We start from the raw sequence: 19897 nt of genomic DNA on the forward strand, positions 1-19897 counted from the left end.
AATTAGAACAAAAGATCAAATGAGATACTGGAAGAATTTTCCTTCATAGTCATAATTCATAAAATGACAATTTATAAAATGTATCCTTAGATTTTTTTTTCTATTTATTTACTTTGAGACAGGGTCTCATGTAGCCTAGGCTAGCCTCAAGCTGATAGCAGTCCTCCAGCCTCAGCCACTCAAGTGTTGAAATTACAGGTATAAGCCAGTGGGAATGCCGTTCCCCGACGCCATGGAAATTTTAAGTCCTATCAAAAGCAAATAGTAAAGAACTCCCTTGCACATATTACCCACTTTTAACAGTGGTCAGCTGGTCGGCCCTGTTTCCTTGCATGGTGAGGTCGTAGTTGCAGAAGTGACAGAAAGAGTTACTTGCCCTTTTTTCTGTGTGTGTACATAATATGTTTGTGGTTTGTGCGTGAGTGAGTGTGCATAGAGATGTGCATAGACATTGCACACATCTGCATTTGTGGAAGTCAGAGGACAGATTTGGTTGTCAGTCCTGGCCTTCTACCTTGTTTGAGACCAGGTCTCTGTTGTTTACTAGAGCACTGTGTACAACAGGCTAGCTGGCCCCAGATTGTGTTCCAGGTTTACAAACTCGGGTCCTTATGCCTGCATGGCAAGTACTTTATGCAGTGAGTCATCTCCCCAGCCAGCCCTTTTCTTTTGAGAGTATAACTATCCTTAGGTGGGAACCGTTATTCAAATGCTCAAGTCCCTTTTCCTAACACATACCATTGAGTATGGTGGTGGAGAAGTGAGACGCGAGAGATACCTGTAGGAAGTAGAGTTGGGGAGGAAAGAAAGGGAGTAGAAAGGGAGCCGAGAAGATAGGGAGACAAAGGTAACCAAGTCAGGAGAGGAAAGGGAAAAGAGGGAGGGAAGGGAGACTGGACATGGGCGGAGATGCAGGGAGAATGACCAGCAGGAGGGACGGAGACGAGACTGGAAATGGGTGCGCTGACAGGTGCCAGCTGAGGCAGAACTAGAGGAGGAGAGTCTAGCAGGTGCTGTCACCTCACTGGGCTCCCGTTCCTTTCCTCTGGAAGGGGGTGATGCTGAAGGGTCGGCTGTGGTGCCAGTCCTCATCATGGGTCATTAGCTGTTGCTCACCCCAGGGAGTAGCTGGACCTCGCACCTGAGTCTGTAGAGCCTCAACGTTCACTACACCCTCCTAAGATGTAGTACGTTTTACACAGTGCATCTTAAAATTGACTTTGACTCTGGGATGGGGGTACAGTGAGACATGGCTTTTTGGAGCCTGAATCCCGCGCGTGCGTGCGTGCGTGCGTGCGTGCGTGCGTGCGTGCGTGCGTGTATTTCAGTGACCTAATAGAAATGCTAATGGTTAGTGAGACTTTGTAGAGGAGTTAGCTACCAGTGGGTGGTCCAGTTCAGTCAGGTCCCAAGGGACCCAGAAGACACCATCCCTGGCTCTCAGTCTGCTGTACATGGTCTGAGACAGGATAAAAACCCTTGTGTGGTCAGCAGATTCACTGTGGACATCTGGAGTCTGCAGTCAATGCAGGAACTTCTGGAACAGTCCATAGCGACATCCATGGCTGCACCACACTGTCTGCTTGTTTAGTTTGAAAGCACAGAGAGATGTATTTTTGTGTCCTCCACTGTTTAGGATCTTGGCCATAGCTTATGTTTCGTTGAAAACAACTGGTGATCCCTGGGCTGTGCTGGTCAGGTCACTTTGTCCTCTTTCTGCTAGCTTTGTTTGGGCTAACAGATTATTACAGTGCACTTTTCAGTTCTGCATCTGAGCTTCCCGGCAGAGCTCTACTGTGCTGACCCCTACTGTGCTGACCCCTCCTGAGGGTCTGGCAGGCTGAAGCTGTTGGTGTCCGTGAGACAGGCACAGGAAGGAGCACCTTGGATACAATGGTTCTGAGATTTTAATCTGGCCTGTCTGTGTCAGAACCCAAGGCAGGGACACAGAAGGTTCTATATGTGTGATAGCAGAGGCAGTCCCAGGTGCTCAGGTGTGGAGAGGGAGCAGTAAAAAGGCAGTGCTGTACAGAGGCAGGAGGGAGGCGCAGTGGCAGATGGGAGGCCCCGAGGATATTGCAGGCTGGGAAGGGTCTGCCAGGGCAGTGAGTGGTGGCTGTCAGGGTCAGTCAGGTGAGGCAGCAAGGACTGGGAAGCTGGATGGAAAGATGGGAGAGTACAGCTCCCCACCAAGACTCTGAAGGGCCTTGGAGAAGCCTGAAGTTTCTCTGCCATGGATAGGACTGACAGTGCATTTTCTGAGGCCCGTGCAGGCTTAAGACCAAGCAGTGTCTAAAAAGCTGCCAACAGCCACCCAGCTTGCCAGGCACAAGATATTCTGAACATTACCTGGATAACACTTAATAATGGTGGCTGACCAGTGACAGGCAGGAAGTAGTACGATTGGTATTTCAAAAGGACTCTTCCATGGAAGGTAGTATAGAGTATAGAAGTGGGGTGGCTGATGGGTAGGTACTGTGCTATAGAAAGGAGAGAGAGTGCTGACAGGGGTATGGGTCACAGATGCTCGGAGAGGTTTGGGAAGCTGGTGGTGTCTATATTTTAAAAAGTCTTTAGAAGGCTGTCGAGGTGACTTGAGTGGATAAAATGCTTGCCAGGCAAGTCTGATGACCTGAGTTCTACCTCAGAACCTACATAAAGGTCAAAGGAGAGAACCCACTCCAAATTATAATAATCATAAAAGCTAAAATTAAGAAATAGTTACAGCATTTCCATGAAATTATAGCCTTTAACAATAGATTAATTTTTAAGCTGGGTGGTGGTGGTGCACACCTTTAATCCCAGCACTCAAGAGGCAGATGCAGGTAGATCTCTGAGTTCGAGGCCAGCCTGGTCTATAGAGTGAGTTCCAGAACAGCCAGGTGTGTAAGTTCAAAAAACATCAAAAGATAGTTTGGGGTTGGTAATGCAAGTTAGGATAGAAAGTGAGTTAGGTACAACACTTTGAACTCACCAAAATAGGATAAAATATGGAGTATTTTCTCTGAATCTGTCAAATATTCATGGACTGGACATTGTTAATGTAATTTTTGACTGTATATATTGTATATACTTATTGTACTTATTGTATATAGTTTTTCTTACATTAGTTATAATCTTTCATTATTTTAGACAAAAAAGGGGAAATGTAGTGATATATTGTGTACCCTAATAAACTTTGCCTGAAGGTCAGAGGACAGAACAAGCCACTAGATTAAACAGATGCCAGGCAGTGATGGCACACATCTTTAATCCCAGCATTTGAGATCTCATGCCTTTGCTTTGGAAATCATAAGCCTTTAATCCCAGCATTAGGAAGGTTGAGACAGGAAGTGATATGGTAGGCAGAGAAAGGTATATAAAGCGTGAGGAGACAGGAACTAAAGCCTTTTCAGCTGAGAACTCAGGCATTCAGTTAGGATTTGTGGAGTTGGTGAGGTGAGAAGTGACTGTGGCCTGTGGCTTGTTCCTTTGTCTCTCTGATCTTTCCAGTATTTATCCCAATATCTGGCTCCGGGTTTTTTATTAATAAGACCATCTTAAGATTCGAGCTACAGCCAGGGCTACACAGAGAAACTTTGTCTTTAAAAAAAAAAAAACAAAAAAAAAACAAAAAAACGGGCTAGAGAGATGGCTCAGAGGTTAAGAGCACTGACTGCTCTTCCAGAGGTCCTGAGTTCAATTCCCAGCATCCACATGGTGGCTCACAACCACCCGCAATTAGATCTGGTGCCCTCTTCTGGCCTGCAAAGACACATGCAGACAGAACACTGTGTACATAATAAATAAAATAAATCTTTTAAAAAAACCCAATAGATTAATTTTTTAATGATTTACTCTGATTTATTTATTTATTTATTTATTTATTTATTTATTTATTTATTTTTTGGCTTTTCGAGACAGGGTTTCTCTGTGTAGCTTTGCGCCTTTTCCTGGAACTCACTTGGTAGCCCAGGCTGGCCTCGAACTCACAGAGATCCGCCTGGCTCTGCCTCCCGAGTGCTGGGATTAAAGGCGTGCGCCACCACCACCCGGCCCTTATTTATTTTTTAATGTATATGCCACACGTGTGCAGGTGCCCACAGAGACCAGAGAGGGTATCAGATCTGAAGCTATAGTTACAGACAGCTGTGAGCCCCACCCCTGCTATGTGGGTGCTGGAAACCTAACTCAGATCTTCTGCAAGAGTAGCAAGTACTCTTAACCGCTGAGCCATCTCTCCAGCCCCAATAATAGATTTTTAAAGGGTGAGGCAAAATGCCTTTGTTTTTTACTTTGGAAACAAGGATTGTATCTTCAGAAAGGTTGGTATTTGGGCTGTTTGACAGGATCATTGATTCAGGGAGAATTCCATTTTGTTTTAATTGACCGGGTAAGTGCATTGTAATAGAAAGATTGCAAGGAAAATGCTTAAACATTGGGATGAGTCAAAAAGGGGTTTCTGTAGAGGCCTATTTCATTTAGTGCCATAATACCCAGAAAGGGGGGGGGGGCTGTTTTAAGAGAAAGTTGCATAATATGGTCTGGTCACTAGCATACACCAGCCTCCAGGGGACTCTTCTTCATGGTAGGTGTTTTGGTCTCTGGGTCTCATTGGGTGCCTCAGCAGCCCTGTGCAGAAGTTGTCCTGGCTCGGAGGTCCCATGACCTTGCAAGGGAAGACCATCTTTGCTTCTCTAACCTTTAGCTGGAACCGGCCATTTGCTTCTTTAAGAACACAGGAAACAGAAGACAATACCAGTCTCCAGCAGAAGTCAGGTGTCCACATACCACGGCTGCCTCACAAAGCGCTCCCTAGAGTCTCTTAGCTAAGGTATTCATAAAGCAGCATGCTTCTATTGAGATCGGGGTGCCAGGCTGGCCTTAGATAATCATTCTCTTCTTTGCTGAGTGCTGCCTCTGGCTCCAGTCTCCTCTCCCAAGGAGACCCCATCTATTCTATCACTGCATCCCAGAGACATAGCCCCTCCTGGGTGTCCACTCTTGCAGCCTTGTCAGTTCTCCCCAGCTGCTGCTTCCAGGGAGCAGCCCAGAGGCCACCAATGGCTCTGTTCTTGTTACCTTCTCCTCCACGCTAGCTCTTCTGCATCCATGACCTGCTGTTGCAGGTGCTGGGTGTGAGGGTAATAGAAAGGCTGAGTTTTGTTCAATGTAATTTTTGTCTTTAACTGAACTGTATGTAAAGGTCTGAGTTACAAAAGGGATGGAATTGCTCTCGGCAAGTTCACATTGTGGGAATACTTCTCCAAATTCACATTGTGAAGAGTGCATTGAAGCAGTTACAGACTGACTTAAGAATATTCTGAGCATGACCTCATCAGCTGGAACACAGAGGAGCTAAAACACGAAGCCCTCTCCTTTGCAAAGGGTCTGTTTTACAGATCTGTGCATTACAGAGATTCCTTGAGCCAGAGGAAATCTCAAAGGGGCCACCAAGGAAATAAGACGAAAGCAGCTAAAGCTCAGTCCTGGGACTGAGCACGGGAAACAACTGTGTGCTCAGGGACACATTTCTGCTCTGCCCTCCCCCATCCGGAAGTGACTCCCAGAGCCCAAGGTGAGGCTAGCAGTGAGTGCTGTGCAGCTGCCTGCCCTGCACTCCACGGGACCTGGGTACCGTGCCAAAAGGAAGGCAGGAGCTTCCTAGAGATGTTTTTCCTGGAGGTGAAGTCTCCTCTCCCCTTGGGACAGTGAAGTCTCCTGCCCCTAGAACTCAGGGGCCAGCATCCGCTCCCCTCACTGCTCACAGCAGTCTAGACCAGATATGCTATATCCGAGAATCTTTTGTAAACATTTTTCATCAGTGACTCACGACCTTGAATAGGATTTTTTTTTAAATGATCTTTAACTTGCACTCGAAAGATCCAAACCGTTTTCCTAGAGTACTGTCCAAACAAGCTAATCATGCACAGACCCAGGGAGTTTTGTAGTATGGCTCCTATCGAACTTTCCAATAGTCTGATACCCTCCTAGCGGAGCCAGGGCTTTCTAGTCACTTGGAGGCAGTTTTTAGATGGCACCAATCCTTGGTGCTGCAGCTGGCTGATGAGCAACTCTTGCCAAGTGTCACTGATGGGCAGCGACATGCTTACTAACTCACAGCAACAGAACAAAATGGTCTTAAAGGGGACAACAGGCACATTTAAACATCCAGATCAGATATATTTAAAATGTGATTCAGAGGAACACAGCAGAAAGTGCTTGTGGTGGGGAAGAAAATGAATCCTAGCACACACTGCAGGTTATTGTCCAAGGGTTAACTACCACCAAAGACTTGCTGAGACAACAGGAGAGGAGCTCTTGGAGGCGGTCTGTGGAGTAAAGCCTTTGGGCTTGGTGGTGATGATGGGGGTGGTTTCCTGACAGTGGGACTGGCAGAAAGTTAGTGTCTTGAGCAACACAGATTTGAGTGCGTTCTGCAACTTTGGCCTTGTGAGCTGTGATCATCTTTATGGTTGACGAACATAGTCGGCTATGAAATGAAGAAAGGAACTTGGCACCGGTTCACCGTGAGTCAGTTTTGACATCAGCCTGGACTGGGAATTGGCTGGAAGGTTTTGTTGTTGAACCGAGGCTGCACTCGATGTCTCCATCCAGAGGCATGCATGAGCAATACTTCCCTTTGGGCTTTGGCTGTTAACTTGAGGACCAGGACTGGAAGGTGGAGGAGGGGTGGAGAGAGGGCTTGGAGGCCGTTCTGTTGGATCGGCAGCTGCAGGACAGTTTGCTCTTCTAACAAAGCCTTCACCCCTTACCTACATTGTCAGCTTCTGTCCCAGCCTTGGGCACAGACCCGCTTCACTCCTCACCTCTGGACAGGATCTGTGTCCTGCTTTCTCCAGGTGTTTTTCCAGGCCACTTCCCCTGGTTATGTAACCTTGATCAAATCCAGATGCAGCAGAATGTTTGATAGAAGGGGTCAAATGGCATTTGAGAAGAAAAGCACTTCTGTATGCATGACCCAGCATTCATTTCCTGTCCGGGCCCAGCCTTCCAAAGCCTTGTGCTGCTGGCCCTGGCTTGGGGCATGTAGGGAAACACAGAAATGCTCTTTCCGGACAGTGGGAGGGGAGGGGCCCCTCCCCAGAGCTGCTTATTCTAAATTGTCTGTTATGTAAGCATCCCTGGCTTCTGTTTACATGTTATTCTAGTGTTGGGGTTGGGAGCTGATTATAAAAATAACCTGGCCATTTTAACAAATGAGCCATAATATAGGAGAGAGAGTAAAGACAGCTGAAAGACTTGTAATCCTCCCACACCCTTATGTTAGCTGCTGTTCACATTTTGGTTCTTTTTTCAATTTTTATAAAATTGGGATATTACTATATATGCCAAGATATAAAATTTAATGAATGTGTTATAAACATATTACCAAGCCATTAGAGAGGTTTTTTGTTGTTGTTGTTTGGGTGTTTTGTTTATTTATTTGTGGTATTGAGGATCAAACCCAGGGCCTGCACATTCTAGGCTAGTGTTCTGCCACTGAGCCCTGTCTAGAACTTCCTGCTGGGGGCTAGTGGTACACACCTTTAATCCCGGCACTTGGGAGGCAGAGGCAGGCAAATCTCTGTGAGTTTGTTGCCAGCCTGGTCTACAGAGTGAGTTCCAGGACAGCCAGGGCTACACAGAAACCCTGTGTCCAAAAATTCAGGGGGAAAAGAAAACATTAAAATATCCCAGGTGGCCTTTACAGTGTCCTATTCTATGGATGGAGAATAGCCTGGCTTAACTTGATCAGTGGGTGTTTTGGACCTTCCTTTTTTTGTGTGCTATCTTTAAAATTGGTGTACACAAGTCATTGTTCGTGTATTTTGGGATAAATTGCCAAAGATGTTGAAAGATTGTGATCTCTGAGGATGATGTGTATTACGCTCAGCCTCACAGTGCACACCCTGCTGCAAGCACTGTAGAAGAACGCCAGGCATCATGATGTCTCACCCATACTCCTGCTGGTGTCCAGAAGGGCCTGCCGATTTGAAGACTTGGCATTCTTTGATTCCTAGCAAGGCTTTACACACTTTCCATGTCTAATGATGATTTTATTTTTCCATGAATTGTTTGTTTATGGGTCTTGTTCACTTTTTTCCATAGTGAGGATTTATCTTTTAGCCACTGTTGTTATGTAAGAATCCTCCTGTGTTAAGAATATTCTACCAGAGGCTGAACAGATGCCTCCACAGTTTAGAGCACGTATTATGCTTGTAGAGGACCCCAGTTCAGTTCCTAGAACTCACATCAGGTGGCGCACAACCACCCGTAACTCTAGCTCCAGGGTATCCAACACCTACTTCCGGGCCCGTTATGGCCTCCATGGCTTCTGCACTCCTGTAAATACATCTGCACACAAATACACATGCATATACATAATTAAAAATAAAAATAAGTTGGGGCTAGAGAGATGGCTCAGTGGTTAAGAACACTGGCTGGTTTTCCAGAGGACCCAGGTTCAATTCCCAGCACCCATGTGGAAGCCCACAACTGTCTGTGACTCCAATTCCAGGGGATCTGACACCCTCACACAGACAAATGTGCAGGCAGAACACCAATGCACATAAAATAAAAATAAATATTTTTAAAAATAAATAAATAGAAATTAAATCATTCTTTAAAAGAACTCCTCTGCCAGACAGTCTACTTCTGTAAGGCCACAGGAGCTATTCTGCCGGCATCACTTCCCCACCTGCTGACTTGACAGTCTCTCCTCTCTGGAAAAACGTGCTCTCCTGGACACAGGTGCTGCTCACTCCTGCCATCCTGCTCCCCACCAAAGACTGTTGTGTTTCCTTCTAGCCTGTGCATCTCAGACCATGTTTGAATGTAAAACTAACAAAACAACAGCATGGAAAATAGTTGTTTTATGAAGTTAGGATGAGCATTTCAAGAAGACTCCTAAAGGCCAGAACTGAAAAAAATGCTACAGAATTAGGGGAAGAAAACTTGCAGTGACCACAGCGGACCATGTGCCTTAGAAAGATTCTGCAGCAGACCTCGGCCCTGGTCTCCAGGTGGGACTTAGAGGAGATGATTTTAGGCTCTAGTCATAGCACTCAACTCCCAAGGACAGTGCTTGGTTGGGGAAAGGGTCACATGTTGATAAAAAGTGGTTCTGGGGCTGGACAGACGGCTCAGTGAGTCAAGAGCACTTGTTGTGAAAGCAAGAGGACCTGAGTTCAAGTCCCTATCACCCATGGGAAGGCCAGGCATGGCTGCATGTGTCCAGAACTCCAGTGTTGGGTGGAGGTGAATGGGTCCTAGGAGCTCCCTGTCCAGCCAGCCTAGACACAATAATGAACTTTCAGGCTCAGTGAGAGCCCCTGTGTCAAAAAACTACGATGGAGAGCAGTAGAGGAAGACACCCAACATGCATCTCTGGCACAGGCCTGTACCCACATAGACTTGTGAGTATACGACACACACAGTTTCATGCCTTAAACTTCCATATACTTTTCATGTTATGCCACTAAAATGTACAGTTTGCATGTCTTATGTATTAGTTTAAAAAGCAAAAGCAAAAATAAATCTCTCCTTAACTAGCCTTTTTGGTCAGTTAGTCAGTTAGCCCCTGACCACATGAACACTCGGAGTGCTTGGAAAGCTTGGGCAGAGGACAGGCCTGACCTGGGATTTCTCTGTTCCCACAGCTAGGAGGTAGCCCCATGATCTGACTCTTGTACTCGAAGTGATCTTTGCTCTCAATGCATGAGATGAAATGACTGAGCATGGTGACAGTCATCAGTAGTGAAGGTTTGTCCTGTAGAAAAAACTCCTGAGGACAGACTTCTGAAAGAGTGGAAATTGAAAGAGCTGTGTTACTTATGCTGGCTTCTTACTGAATCCTTTACACGCGTCAGTTTTCACCTCCCTCCCTCCCTTCCTTCATTCTTCAAGACAGGGTCTCACTATCTAGCACTGACTAGCCTGGAACTCACTTAGCCCAGGATGGCCTCAAACTCTCTCCAAGACCCAGGCTAGCCTTGAATTTGAGGCACTCTTCCTGCCTCAGGCCTCCCTAATGCTGGAACTACAGGTGGCCTACTATATTTAGCTTTCTGGCATTTTGTTGTTATTATTTTAGGTGAATGCAGTCAGACTCATCTCCAAGGTTGGTTTTACTGCCCAAGAAAATGGTGTTAGTTGGGGCAGTGATGGTGGGGGTAGTGCTTTAAATCCATATGGGGCATGATGATTGTTTCGTTACCATTTGTGTGTGGCTCATTTTAAGTCTTCCATTCTTCTCAAGGCCAAGTTCTTTCTCAAGTTTGATTTCTCGAGGTGGTTTCACTTAAGTGGAGTTGGCATTTCACTCCATAGCACCCTGCACTGCCATGCCTTCTGAATGAGATTGGTCTTCTGAGAAAAAGCCCTTCTGCCAATTGTTATCACAAAGATGACCTAGACAGTTGAAGTACAGTTCAAGGGTAAAGAAGAGAAAGAACAGGAAACTGTCTATGAGCAGTACCCGTACCTAGTGCAAGCAGTGCTGGTCACCTCCAGCCTCAGATGTGACAAGCACAGAGGGAGGCTTTTTTATTTCAGAACACGAGAGACTGTTTGTTAGGGTCCTTACAAGTTAAAAAATGTGTGATGATGGCTATATCTGAGTGGGAAGAGGAGAGGGAAGCCAGCAGGAAGGTGGAGAGGAGCAGTTTCCTGTGGGGACAGCTGTCTTGGGGCAGGAGCAGAACAGCAGTTCAAAGTAGAGGGTAGAGAGCTCTCAGGCCAGCATGGGGAGGGATGGGACAGGAACGCTTGGTTATTTATATCAACACTGCTGTATGTGTTTTAAGATAGCTGTAGTGGCACAGACTTGCCACCCCAGCACCCGAGAGAATGAATCAGGAGTTTAAGGCCAGCTTGGGCTATGTGAAACCTTGTCTCAAAAAGCAAAAGAAAAAAAGTGCTTTAAAGAATGTACAGCGGCAGACTATAGAAATGGATCATGTCTATTTCTGAGTACCTTTGTATTGAGTTAATGAATTTTACTTCATTACATTTATTTTGTGTGTGTATATAAGTGTGTGTGTGTGTGCGCGCGCATATGCCATGGCATGTGTGTAGAAGCCAGAAACAACTTGCAGCAGTCTGTTCTCTCCGACCAAAACAAGTGTCCTGGGGATCCAACCTCGTTTGTCAGATTTGGCAGCCATTGCTTCTACCTGCTGCGTCATCTTGCCGGCCTGGATGATTGAATTTAAAGGCTTAAACTATTTGGGAACAAGAATGCCTTCATTTCTTTTCTTTTGCTGTGACAGAACACCATGAACCAGGCAACTCATAAAAAAGTGTTTAATTTGGGGCGTGTGGTTTCAGAGAGTCAGAGTACATGACCATCATGGCGGGGACCATGGTGGCAGGCAGGCAGGCAGGCAGGCATATGGTGGAGCAGTAGCTGAGAGTTCACATCCTGGTCTGTAAGTAGGAGGCAGAGCTAACCTCATGAGGCCACACCTCCTAATTCTCCCCAAATAGTTCCATTAATTGGGACCAGACCAAGCATTCAAATATATGAGCATGTGGGGCCCATTCTTACTTAAACCACCATAAGGAATTATCAGTTAGAGTGAAAATACTTAGTGCCTTTCATAATACTTGATAAAGACAAACTGAAAATTTTAATACCTAGAATATATGGGTGTAGCTAAGTGGTGGTGGTGACATATACCTTTAATCCCAGCACTCAGGAGGCAGAGGCAGATGGATCTCTGTGAGTTCAAGGCCAGCCTGGTCTTAAAGAGTGAGTTCCAGGACAGCCTGAACTGTTACACAGAGAAACCCTGTCTCAAAAAACAAAGAATATCTAGATGTTAAGCAGTGACAATTCAGCCCATGTCTCCCAAGTTCTCTGCCAGTTTCATTTGCCCTTTCCTCCCTGTCTTGCAGAAGCCCTACAGAGGCCAGTGGCATCTGACTTTGAGCCCCAGGGTCTCAGTGAAGCAGCTCGATGGAACTCCAAGGAAAACCTTCTTGCTGGGCCCAGTGAAAATGACCCCAACCTTTTTGTGGCGCTATATGATTTTGTGGCCAGTGGCGATAACACTCTCAGCATCACTAAAGGTAACGGGGAAACAGCAAGCTGGGGGTGGGGGGTGGCTGTGGCTTGGCTGGCCTGCCCTTTGCTCCCTGAGAGGGCAGAGATGCCTACAGAGCACAGTGCCCACCCTTAGGAGGCTCCAGGGCAGCAGCCCTGTGCACATGCTTCCCCACATTCCTACAGAAGAAGACACCCGGATCTCAGGCTGGAAACATGGGGTTTTGTTCATTGTTTTTTATCACCAAGCTAAAGCAGTTTTCCTTACAAAGTTTCCTTGCAATAGGAACAAATTTTTGAGTAAACTTGTATAATCTTAGATGCCGAGGCAGAGTTATCCCCCTTGCACTCATGACTAACAGGAAGATAAGATGTGCTAGAGAAAGGTTAGAAGAAAGCTGGGCATCAAAACTGACACATCTGTTTGGTTCTTTTCTCTAAGGTGAAAAGCTCCGGGTCTTAGGTTATAATCACAATGGGGAATGGTGTGAAGCCCAAACGAAAAATGGCCAAGGATGGGTCCCAAGCAACTACATCACCCCTGTCAACAGCCTGGAGAAACATTCCTGGTATCACGGGCCTGTGTCCCGAAATGCTGCCGAGTATCTGCTGAGCAGCGGGATCAACGGCAGCTTCTTGGTGCGGGAAAGTGAGAGTAGCCCTGGCCAGAGGTCCATCTCGCTGAGATATGAAGGAAGGGTGTACCACTACAGGATCAACACCGCCTCTGATGGCAAGGTGGGTAACCACCCTGACTGGGACCAGCAGTGAGCTGATGGGCTGTGGAGGGTACAGAGGGGAACACAGGTGGTAGCCCAGACCATTGAGTTATGGCAACAGGCTCACTCAGGATGTTTCAAGCAGGGTATGGTGGCTCATGCATGTAATCCAGCACTCAGGAGGCCTAGACAGAAGGATCAGTACTTCAAAGCTATCCTTGGCTACATAGCAAGTTCAGGGCCAGCCTGGGCTGTGTATAAAGACCTTGTTTCAAACAAACAAACCAGACAGTGTCTCAAGAATCTTCCAAGTAAATAGCAAGAGTTTGCATTAGCTTCACAAAAGACCATTGGTTGTCAGCCAATGTCAGCTTTATTATAGGTCTCTGGTCTTGGTATGTAGGATTCTCTGAAAACCACAGGGATACTCTTAGGACTCAGACGGAAGTTCTTACATTAAGGCTCTTCCTTTTCATAAATCCATTGTTTGTTCTTTTGGTTTTTGATACAGTCTCTGTATTTTGTATCCCGGGCTGTCCTGGAACTCACTCTGTAGACCAGACTGGTTTCAAACTCACCAAGATCTACCTGCCTCTGCCTCTCGTGCTGGGATTAAAGTCGAGTGCCAGCCACCACTGCCTGGCTGGCCCTTTTTGTAAATTCTTATAGTGATGGTGATTGAGCTTCAGTTAGAGAAATTCAACAGTAGTCACTCACTATGTCAAGCTGCAGGTCCCAGTGACAGCACCTCCTTGGCCTGACACCCAGTGTTTGTTCTTCCTGTGGTGAAGTGTGGGTGTAGACACCTGTGAGGTCACATTAAAGTACACCAATTGGTCTCTAAGCACAAAATGTGTTTTTTAATTTTGTTATAACGTATGTTATTTTTTAATCTTTGCATGAATATTGTTCCTTAAATGTCCACGAAGAGAAGGACTTAATTAGTACTAGTGTGTTGCAGTTCCTCTCCTTTAACCCTTACCTCTACCCCTAGATGGTACATCCACATTTTTGCATCATTAAGAGGGGGAGCTTAGAGGGACAAGGTTGGGGCCCCCCTTTCCACGACACCGAGTTCTGTTAGAGGACAGGATTGATTGGCAGATTGCATAGTACAGATGGCATGTACTTCTGTCTTAGCCACTGTTCTATTGCTGTGAAGATTCACATGACCAAGGCGATTCTTGTAAAAGAAACCTTTAATGGGGTGCTTGCTTACAGTTTCAGAAGCTCAGTGCATTATCCTCATGGTGGGGAGCATAGGGCAGGAAGCATGGTGGCAGGCAGTCATGGTGCTGGGGAAATCGCTGAGAGCTGCATCCAGATCTGCTGAGATAGAGAGGCTGGGCCTGGCATGGGCTTTTGAAACCTCAAAGCCCACCCCTAGTGACACACTTCCTCCAAAGAGCGAGCCACACCTCTTAATCCTTCTAATACTTTCAAATAGTGTCACTCCCTGTGGCTAAGCATTCAAATATATGAACCTATGGGGACCTTTTGTGTGTGGGGGCGGGGGGGGGGGGGGGGGGCCGGCGGCGGTGGTTTTCAAGACAGGGTTTCTCTGTGAAACAGTCCTGGCTGTCCTGGAACTCACTCTGTAGACCAAGGCTGGCCTCGAACTCACAGAGATCCATCCACCTGCCTCTGCCTGGGATTAAAGGTGTGAGCCACCACCACCCGGCAGGACCATTCTTATTCAAACCACCACAGCATCTAAACTGTTTTGAAGGGGGCTGACTCCATGGTATAGCACTTGCCTAGCATGCATATGGGTTCTTTCTGCAGAACTACAGTTAATGCATGTATTTTTTTTGTTTCTTTGTTTTTTGTTTTGAGAGACAGAGTTTCTCTGTGTAGCCCTGGCGTTCCTGGAACTCAGAGATCCACCTGCCTGTGCCTCCCAAATGCTGAGATGAAAGGTGTGTGCCACCACTGCCTAGCTAATGCATCCACATTTTACACACACACACACACACACACACACACACACACACACACACACACGCATTTTGTTTGTTTTTGAGAGAGGATCTTGCTGTTTCCTGCTGGCTTGCCTGGAACTCACTGTGGAGTCCAGGCTGGTCTTGAGCTTGTAGCCACACTCCTGACTTTGCCTCCTGCCTGCTAGGATTGAGTGTGCAGTGCCACACGCAGCCTTGTTCCTGTCTGTATGGAGTGTATGTGCATGGTTTCAAACGACAGACTAACTACAATAAAACCTAATCCTGTCTCCAGCTCATTCTTGCCCACTGTCGTCAGCCCCTTTGGACTTACCCAGCACATCTGTCCTCATGGTGCAGACACACAGGGGAGGCTTGCACACTGATGCTCCTCGCCTTCCCAGCGTGTTTTGGAGAGTTTCCCAGTGGCACACATAGACCTGCCTCTGTCAGTGTTCTGTGGTGGCTCACTCATACCTGTAATCCCAGCACTTGGGAAGTCAAGGCAGGACGATTGCTGAGTTTGGAGCCAGACAGCGTGACATAGTAAAAAAAACATTGTAAGACAATAGCAAACCAAAACAAAACAACTTCTTTCCTTTTTATTTTATTTATTTATGTTAGTTTTCAAGACAGGGTTTCTCTTTGTAGCCTTGGCTGTCCTAGAACTTGCTCTGTAGACTAGGCTGGCCTCAAACTCACAGAGATCCACCTGCCTCTACCTCCTGAGTGCTGGGATTAAGGACGTGTGCCACCACCACCTGGCTTCTCCATCCCCTTTTATTCCGTCCAGGACACCAGCCCATGGGATGTACTGTCCGGATTCATTGGGGATGGTCTTCCCTACCCAATCCATTTTGGAAATTCCTTCACAGAAACACCCAAAGATGTGCTTCATCAGTGGCACCCTTGGTGTTCCCTCATTTAGGCAGGCTAGCCATATAACTCACAGTTAGAGCCAGGCTGCCTCAGCTGTGTAGTGGGTAGAGCTTGGTGCTAGGTCTTTCTTTATACTCTGGAGCTGACTCCAGGCTGGTGGCCCTTTGAAAGAACCTTCAGGCTACAGAGTACCATTTCCCTGGGAGCTGGGTTTCTGGAGATGACAGCTTGCTCCCTGTTTTCTTTGTGTGGAGCAAGCCAGGCTGCTTCAGAGTGACCATTGAGGTCCACACTAAGCAAGGCCGTGCTGTTCGGCCCCTGAGTGCTTTGATCAGCAGCCTCAAAGCAGTAGGGCCAGGTGGGGTCTGAGGGCAGCTCATCAGCTTGAGCTTAGTCTAAGTACTACTCAGAGTGGGAGGAGTGTAGAGTCCCCTCTGTCTAAAGCTGGTACGTGCCTCAGGCCACTCCCGTAGTCAGCAGCTCATCTGACAGCCTGCCCTCTGCTCCTCTCCGGAAGGTTCTCCCATCAGCTGTCCAGGCACCCAGAGACTTCGGAAACTTCTCAGCCCTTGCTGAGGCTTCTGTCTGCAGAGGGTCACATTCAAGGAGGTGGTATTGGGTGTCTCCAGAGGGAGAGACAGGCGTCAGGATGGAGAGGGACCACGGCTTTGGTGGGACAGTGGTGCTTGATACTGAAGAATGCTTCTCACAAAGCAGGGCTTTGATGCAATCCTCTTTGATTGCTAAAGGAACATTTAGAATGCTGGGAGGGGCAGACTGGGGCTGATAAGGATTCTATTTTATTTCCAAATCAGCCCTGGATACAGAAGATTCTTCTGGGGGCCCAAAGATCTCTCTGTCTCCCTCATGGCTCTTGTTTACCTCTCTTTGTTTTCTGTGCTTTCCAGAGCAGTTTTGGCTAGGGCTGCCTTCTAGGTGATTCTGCCTCTTGCTTTTCATTCTTACCCCTGCGAGCCACAGCTGTGCATTCCCACAGTTCCCAAGAGTCCTGCAGTCCTTCCCTCTTCTTGAAGTTTCCCAGGACACATTATTTTCATGGTCAGAGTGGCAGGCTCAAGTTGACGGAAGGGAGCCCAGGCAGGAAGCATTGGCTCCAGGGCCTCTGGATTATCTGTGCTTTGCCTTCCGTGGGCATTCCGGAGGAGCTGCAGCTGGGTGGGAACCTGAGGGCTTTCTGTGAGCGGCTCTGCAGAGCCGGGCTCAGTTCTAAAGCACAGGTGGCACTGTCCTGGGCCACGGCTCCCGGGAGTTCCTCACAGTCAGCAAGAGGCAGAGTCCTGCCTGGGCATGCCGTGTGTTTGCGGGGCAGCACAGCACAGTGCAGGCACTAGCCTCACCTCCTCTCTGAACGCACCAAAACTTCCCAGTGCTCATCCCGACCAGAGCAGTCAAAAGGCAGCTGCCAGAGTGCACAGTGTGACTCTGGGAACGTGGCTGTGAATGGAGCCACACTGCACTTGAGGGGCTGGCTGTAATATTAACATGTAATGAGTGCTCGTGTGTAAATTTTAGGTTGGTAAATGAACTTAGTCACGGCTTTCTGAGGAGTGGTAGAGACTGGGGGCTGCCCCCCCAAACCCTGCAGAGTACACTGTGTCTGTGACCAGCATGGTGAGGGTAGCAAGCTAACAGTAGGATGCTGTGATGCCACCCCATCCACTGCACCGGGTACATGTCTTTGAGGGTCCTGCTGCTTGGCCACAGTTGTCACATGAGGAGCAAGGGGTATTTCTAGACAAATCTTGGTTGTCTTGCACTTTTTAGTAGAATTATACATATAAATTTGGCCTGCTTAAGTTTTAAAAATGTGTTTATATCCTCAGCAAGCAGAGAAGGGAGCATAGATCTGCTACTGAACCCTAGCTACCCCCATGTGATTATCTCCCTTTAAAGTGTTTTCATGATCTAATACTATAAGCTACAGAAAATAATTGTGTCTGCATTTTACTACCATAATGAAATAACCTGAAGCAGCTAATTCACAGAGACAGCTGTATTTAGCTCTTGGTACGGGAAGCTGTACTTTGAAGCAGCGTGGTACAGCCTGGTAATGGCCCATGGTCCAGTAGCAGTGAATCGGTGGCGTCTTCAGTCCACTGAGCATGTGCAGGAACAGACTTCTCATCTGAGAGAGAGGAGGGACCAGGCTGGCTTCTTCTTAACCACCCTCTGAAGACTCTAGTGCAGGAGCCCCTTGGGCTCCCAGGAAGACCTTGTGCATCTCCTGAGATGACACCTATAAAGCTTCCCCACCTCACCATACAGGGGATGTGCACAGCACGGTGACAGTGATGCTCAGTATAACTGCCAACCAAAAGGCCTTGTGCCTGCGGTACGTCCTGGGCTCTCCCCCACCCTAACTATTCATATGTCGCAGCTGTATCTCAGCTGTTCATCTCTTTCTATCTATGCATGTCTCACCAAGTGTCAGCACTCAGTCCAACACCTCCCCACTGTGGGTTTGCTACTGGGGCAAGTCAGGGTGCTCAGTGACATGCCTGGAGCCCAGCTGTTCCATGCAGATGAGAGCATGCACTGCAGCAGGGGACAGAGGTGGCTGCACCTCCCACTCTGTGCTCTCTGCACCCCCTCTGCCGTCCGTCCGCATGAGAACTCTGCAGAGTGCTCCCTGGGAGGTCCTCTGTGCTGTGGCTCTCAGAAAAGCCTGAAAGCACCCCTATCTCAAGAGTCTTCCTTTGTCCCATCTTGAAAAAGGCTGTGCTATCTTCTGGCCTGCAAGGTGCTGACAGAAACAGCCTCACCAAGCAAGTCCCAAGCCGGTAGGCAGCCTGAGGAGACACATGCCTCATTGTCGGTCCCCACCCTGTGACCACTGTTTAACATGTATGAGTTGTTTTCTTTCCCTGTCAGCAAGTTCATTCATCAACAAGGACTTATTAAGTACCTATTTTGCAATAGTTTCTTGTCATGGGGACAACAGGATGGACGAGATGGCCCAGGGCTGTGCTCCCATGGAGCTTAGGTTCTGTTGGGTGGAGACAGACCTATGAGCTAGCAGCACTTAGCACAACACAGAAAAGTGAGGCAGGTGATGTTTCCTGCCATCTGCCCTGGTGGTGGCTTCAGGTTGGACAGTCAGGCAAACATTTACATTGGAGGGTAGGGACTAGAGAGATGACCCTTGAAGTTAAGAGCACCGGCTGCTGCTCTTCTAAAGACTCCCGGTTCCACTCTCTGTAACTCCGGTTTCAGGGAGTCCAACACCTTCTTTTGGCCTTAGAGCACCAGGCATGCACATGGTACACATACATACATACATACATACATACATACATACACATGCAACTACCTATACACATAAAACAAAAATAACCAAAATATTTAATTAAAAGTAATACATTGGTTCAAGGCCAGCCTGGTCTGCAGAGTGAGTTCCAGGACAGCCAGGGCTACTTAGGGGAAAAAGTAGTACATTGTAGGTTAAACTGGGGAGTGCTGGGTGGGGTCTCAGCGGAGGCAGGTGCACATGCCTCAGGCTTTTGAGTGTCAGTAAGTTCCACCCCGCTGGAAAAAGCTTTGAAGGGTGACTAAATCGTATGTAGAGCCTTTCCCCTGGGTTTTTGCTCTGTTAATGAGGGTGTTCTCTATCTTCCTTAGCTCTACGTCTCCTCAGAGAGCCGCTTCAACACTCTGGCTGAGTTAGTCCACCATCATTCCACAGTGGCCGATGGGCTCATCACCACGCTCCACTACCCAGCTCCCAAGCGCAACAAACCCACCATCTACGGTGTGTCCCCCAACTATGACAAGTGGGAAATGGAGCGCACAGACATCACCATGAAGCACAAGTTGGGTGGAGGCCAGTATGGAGAGGTGTATGAAGGTGTCTGGAAGAAGTACAGCCTGACTGTGGCTGTGAAGACCTTGAAGGTGAGTTTGGGGCCTGGCTGAAGGATGTGGGGGCGGGGTGCTGTGACTCAGCTGGGCCCAGGCCGTTGTGAGGCTGATCATCTTCCGTCTGTGGCTCCACAGGTGCTGAGGGTCAGGAAAGGCTAGTTACTAGAGTCACCTGTTCCGTGGCAGCGTTCTTTCAAAGCCTGTTTTCTGTTCTTGTTGGGTGATGTGGAGGCCACTGCCTTATGAGAGTGAAGAGGTGGAAAAGGAGAGTCATGAGAGATGAGTCCTCTGTGGACTTGTGGGCTGATAGAAAAGGCAAGTGTGGAGTGTCTTGGCCAGTCCTTCCTAGAGCAGCTCCAAGAAGCACTTGTCACTGGGCTGTGGCCTTCCTTCCATCACGGGGCCACGCCCCTCTTCACTGTTGACCAGTGTGTCACATTTGTTGGTGGTTT

General features: G+C 47.7%; 1 protein-coding gene across 2 annotated transcripts in view; it reads left to right on the top strand.

The window, feature by feature from the left end:
- Abl1 (ABL proto-oncogene 1, non-receptor tyrosine kinase) overlaps window positions 1-19897 on the top strand; it is a 114739-nt gene that overhangs the window by 75555 nt on the left and 19287 nt on the right. For both annotated transcript variants that reach the window (XM_059260034.1, XM_059260035.1), the window contains exons 2-4: window positions 11881-12054; window positions 12471-12766; window positions 19206-19478. In XM_059260034.1, coding sequence (XP_059116017.1) covers window positions 11881-12054; window positions 12471-12766; window positions 19206-19478 — 743 coding nt within the window. The remainder of the gene's footprint in view (window positions 1-11880; window positions 12055-12470; window positions 12767-19205; window positions 19479-19897) is intronic.

The sequence above is a fragment of the Peromyscus eremicus genome, chromosome 4 (assembly GCF_949786415.1).
Source record: "Peromyscus eremicus chromosome 4, PerEre_H2_v1, whole genome shotgun sequence".
Lineage (NCBI taxonomy): Eukaryota > Metazoa > Chordata > Mammalia > Rodentia > Cricetidae > Peromyscus > Peromyscus eremicus.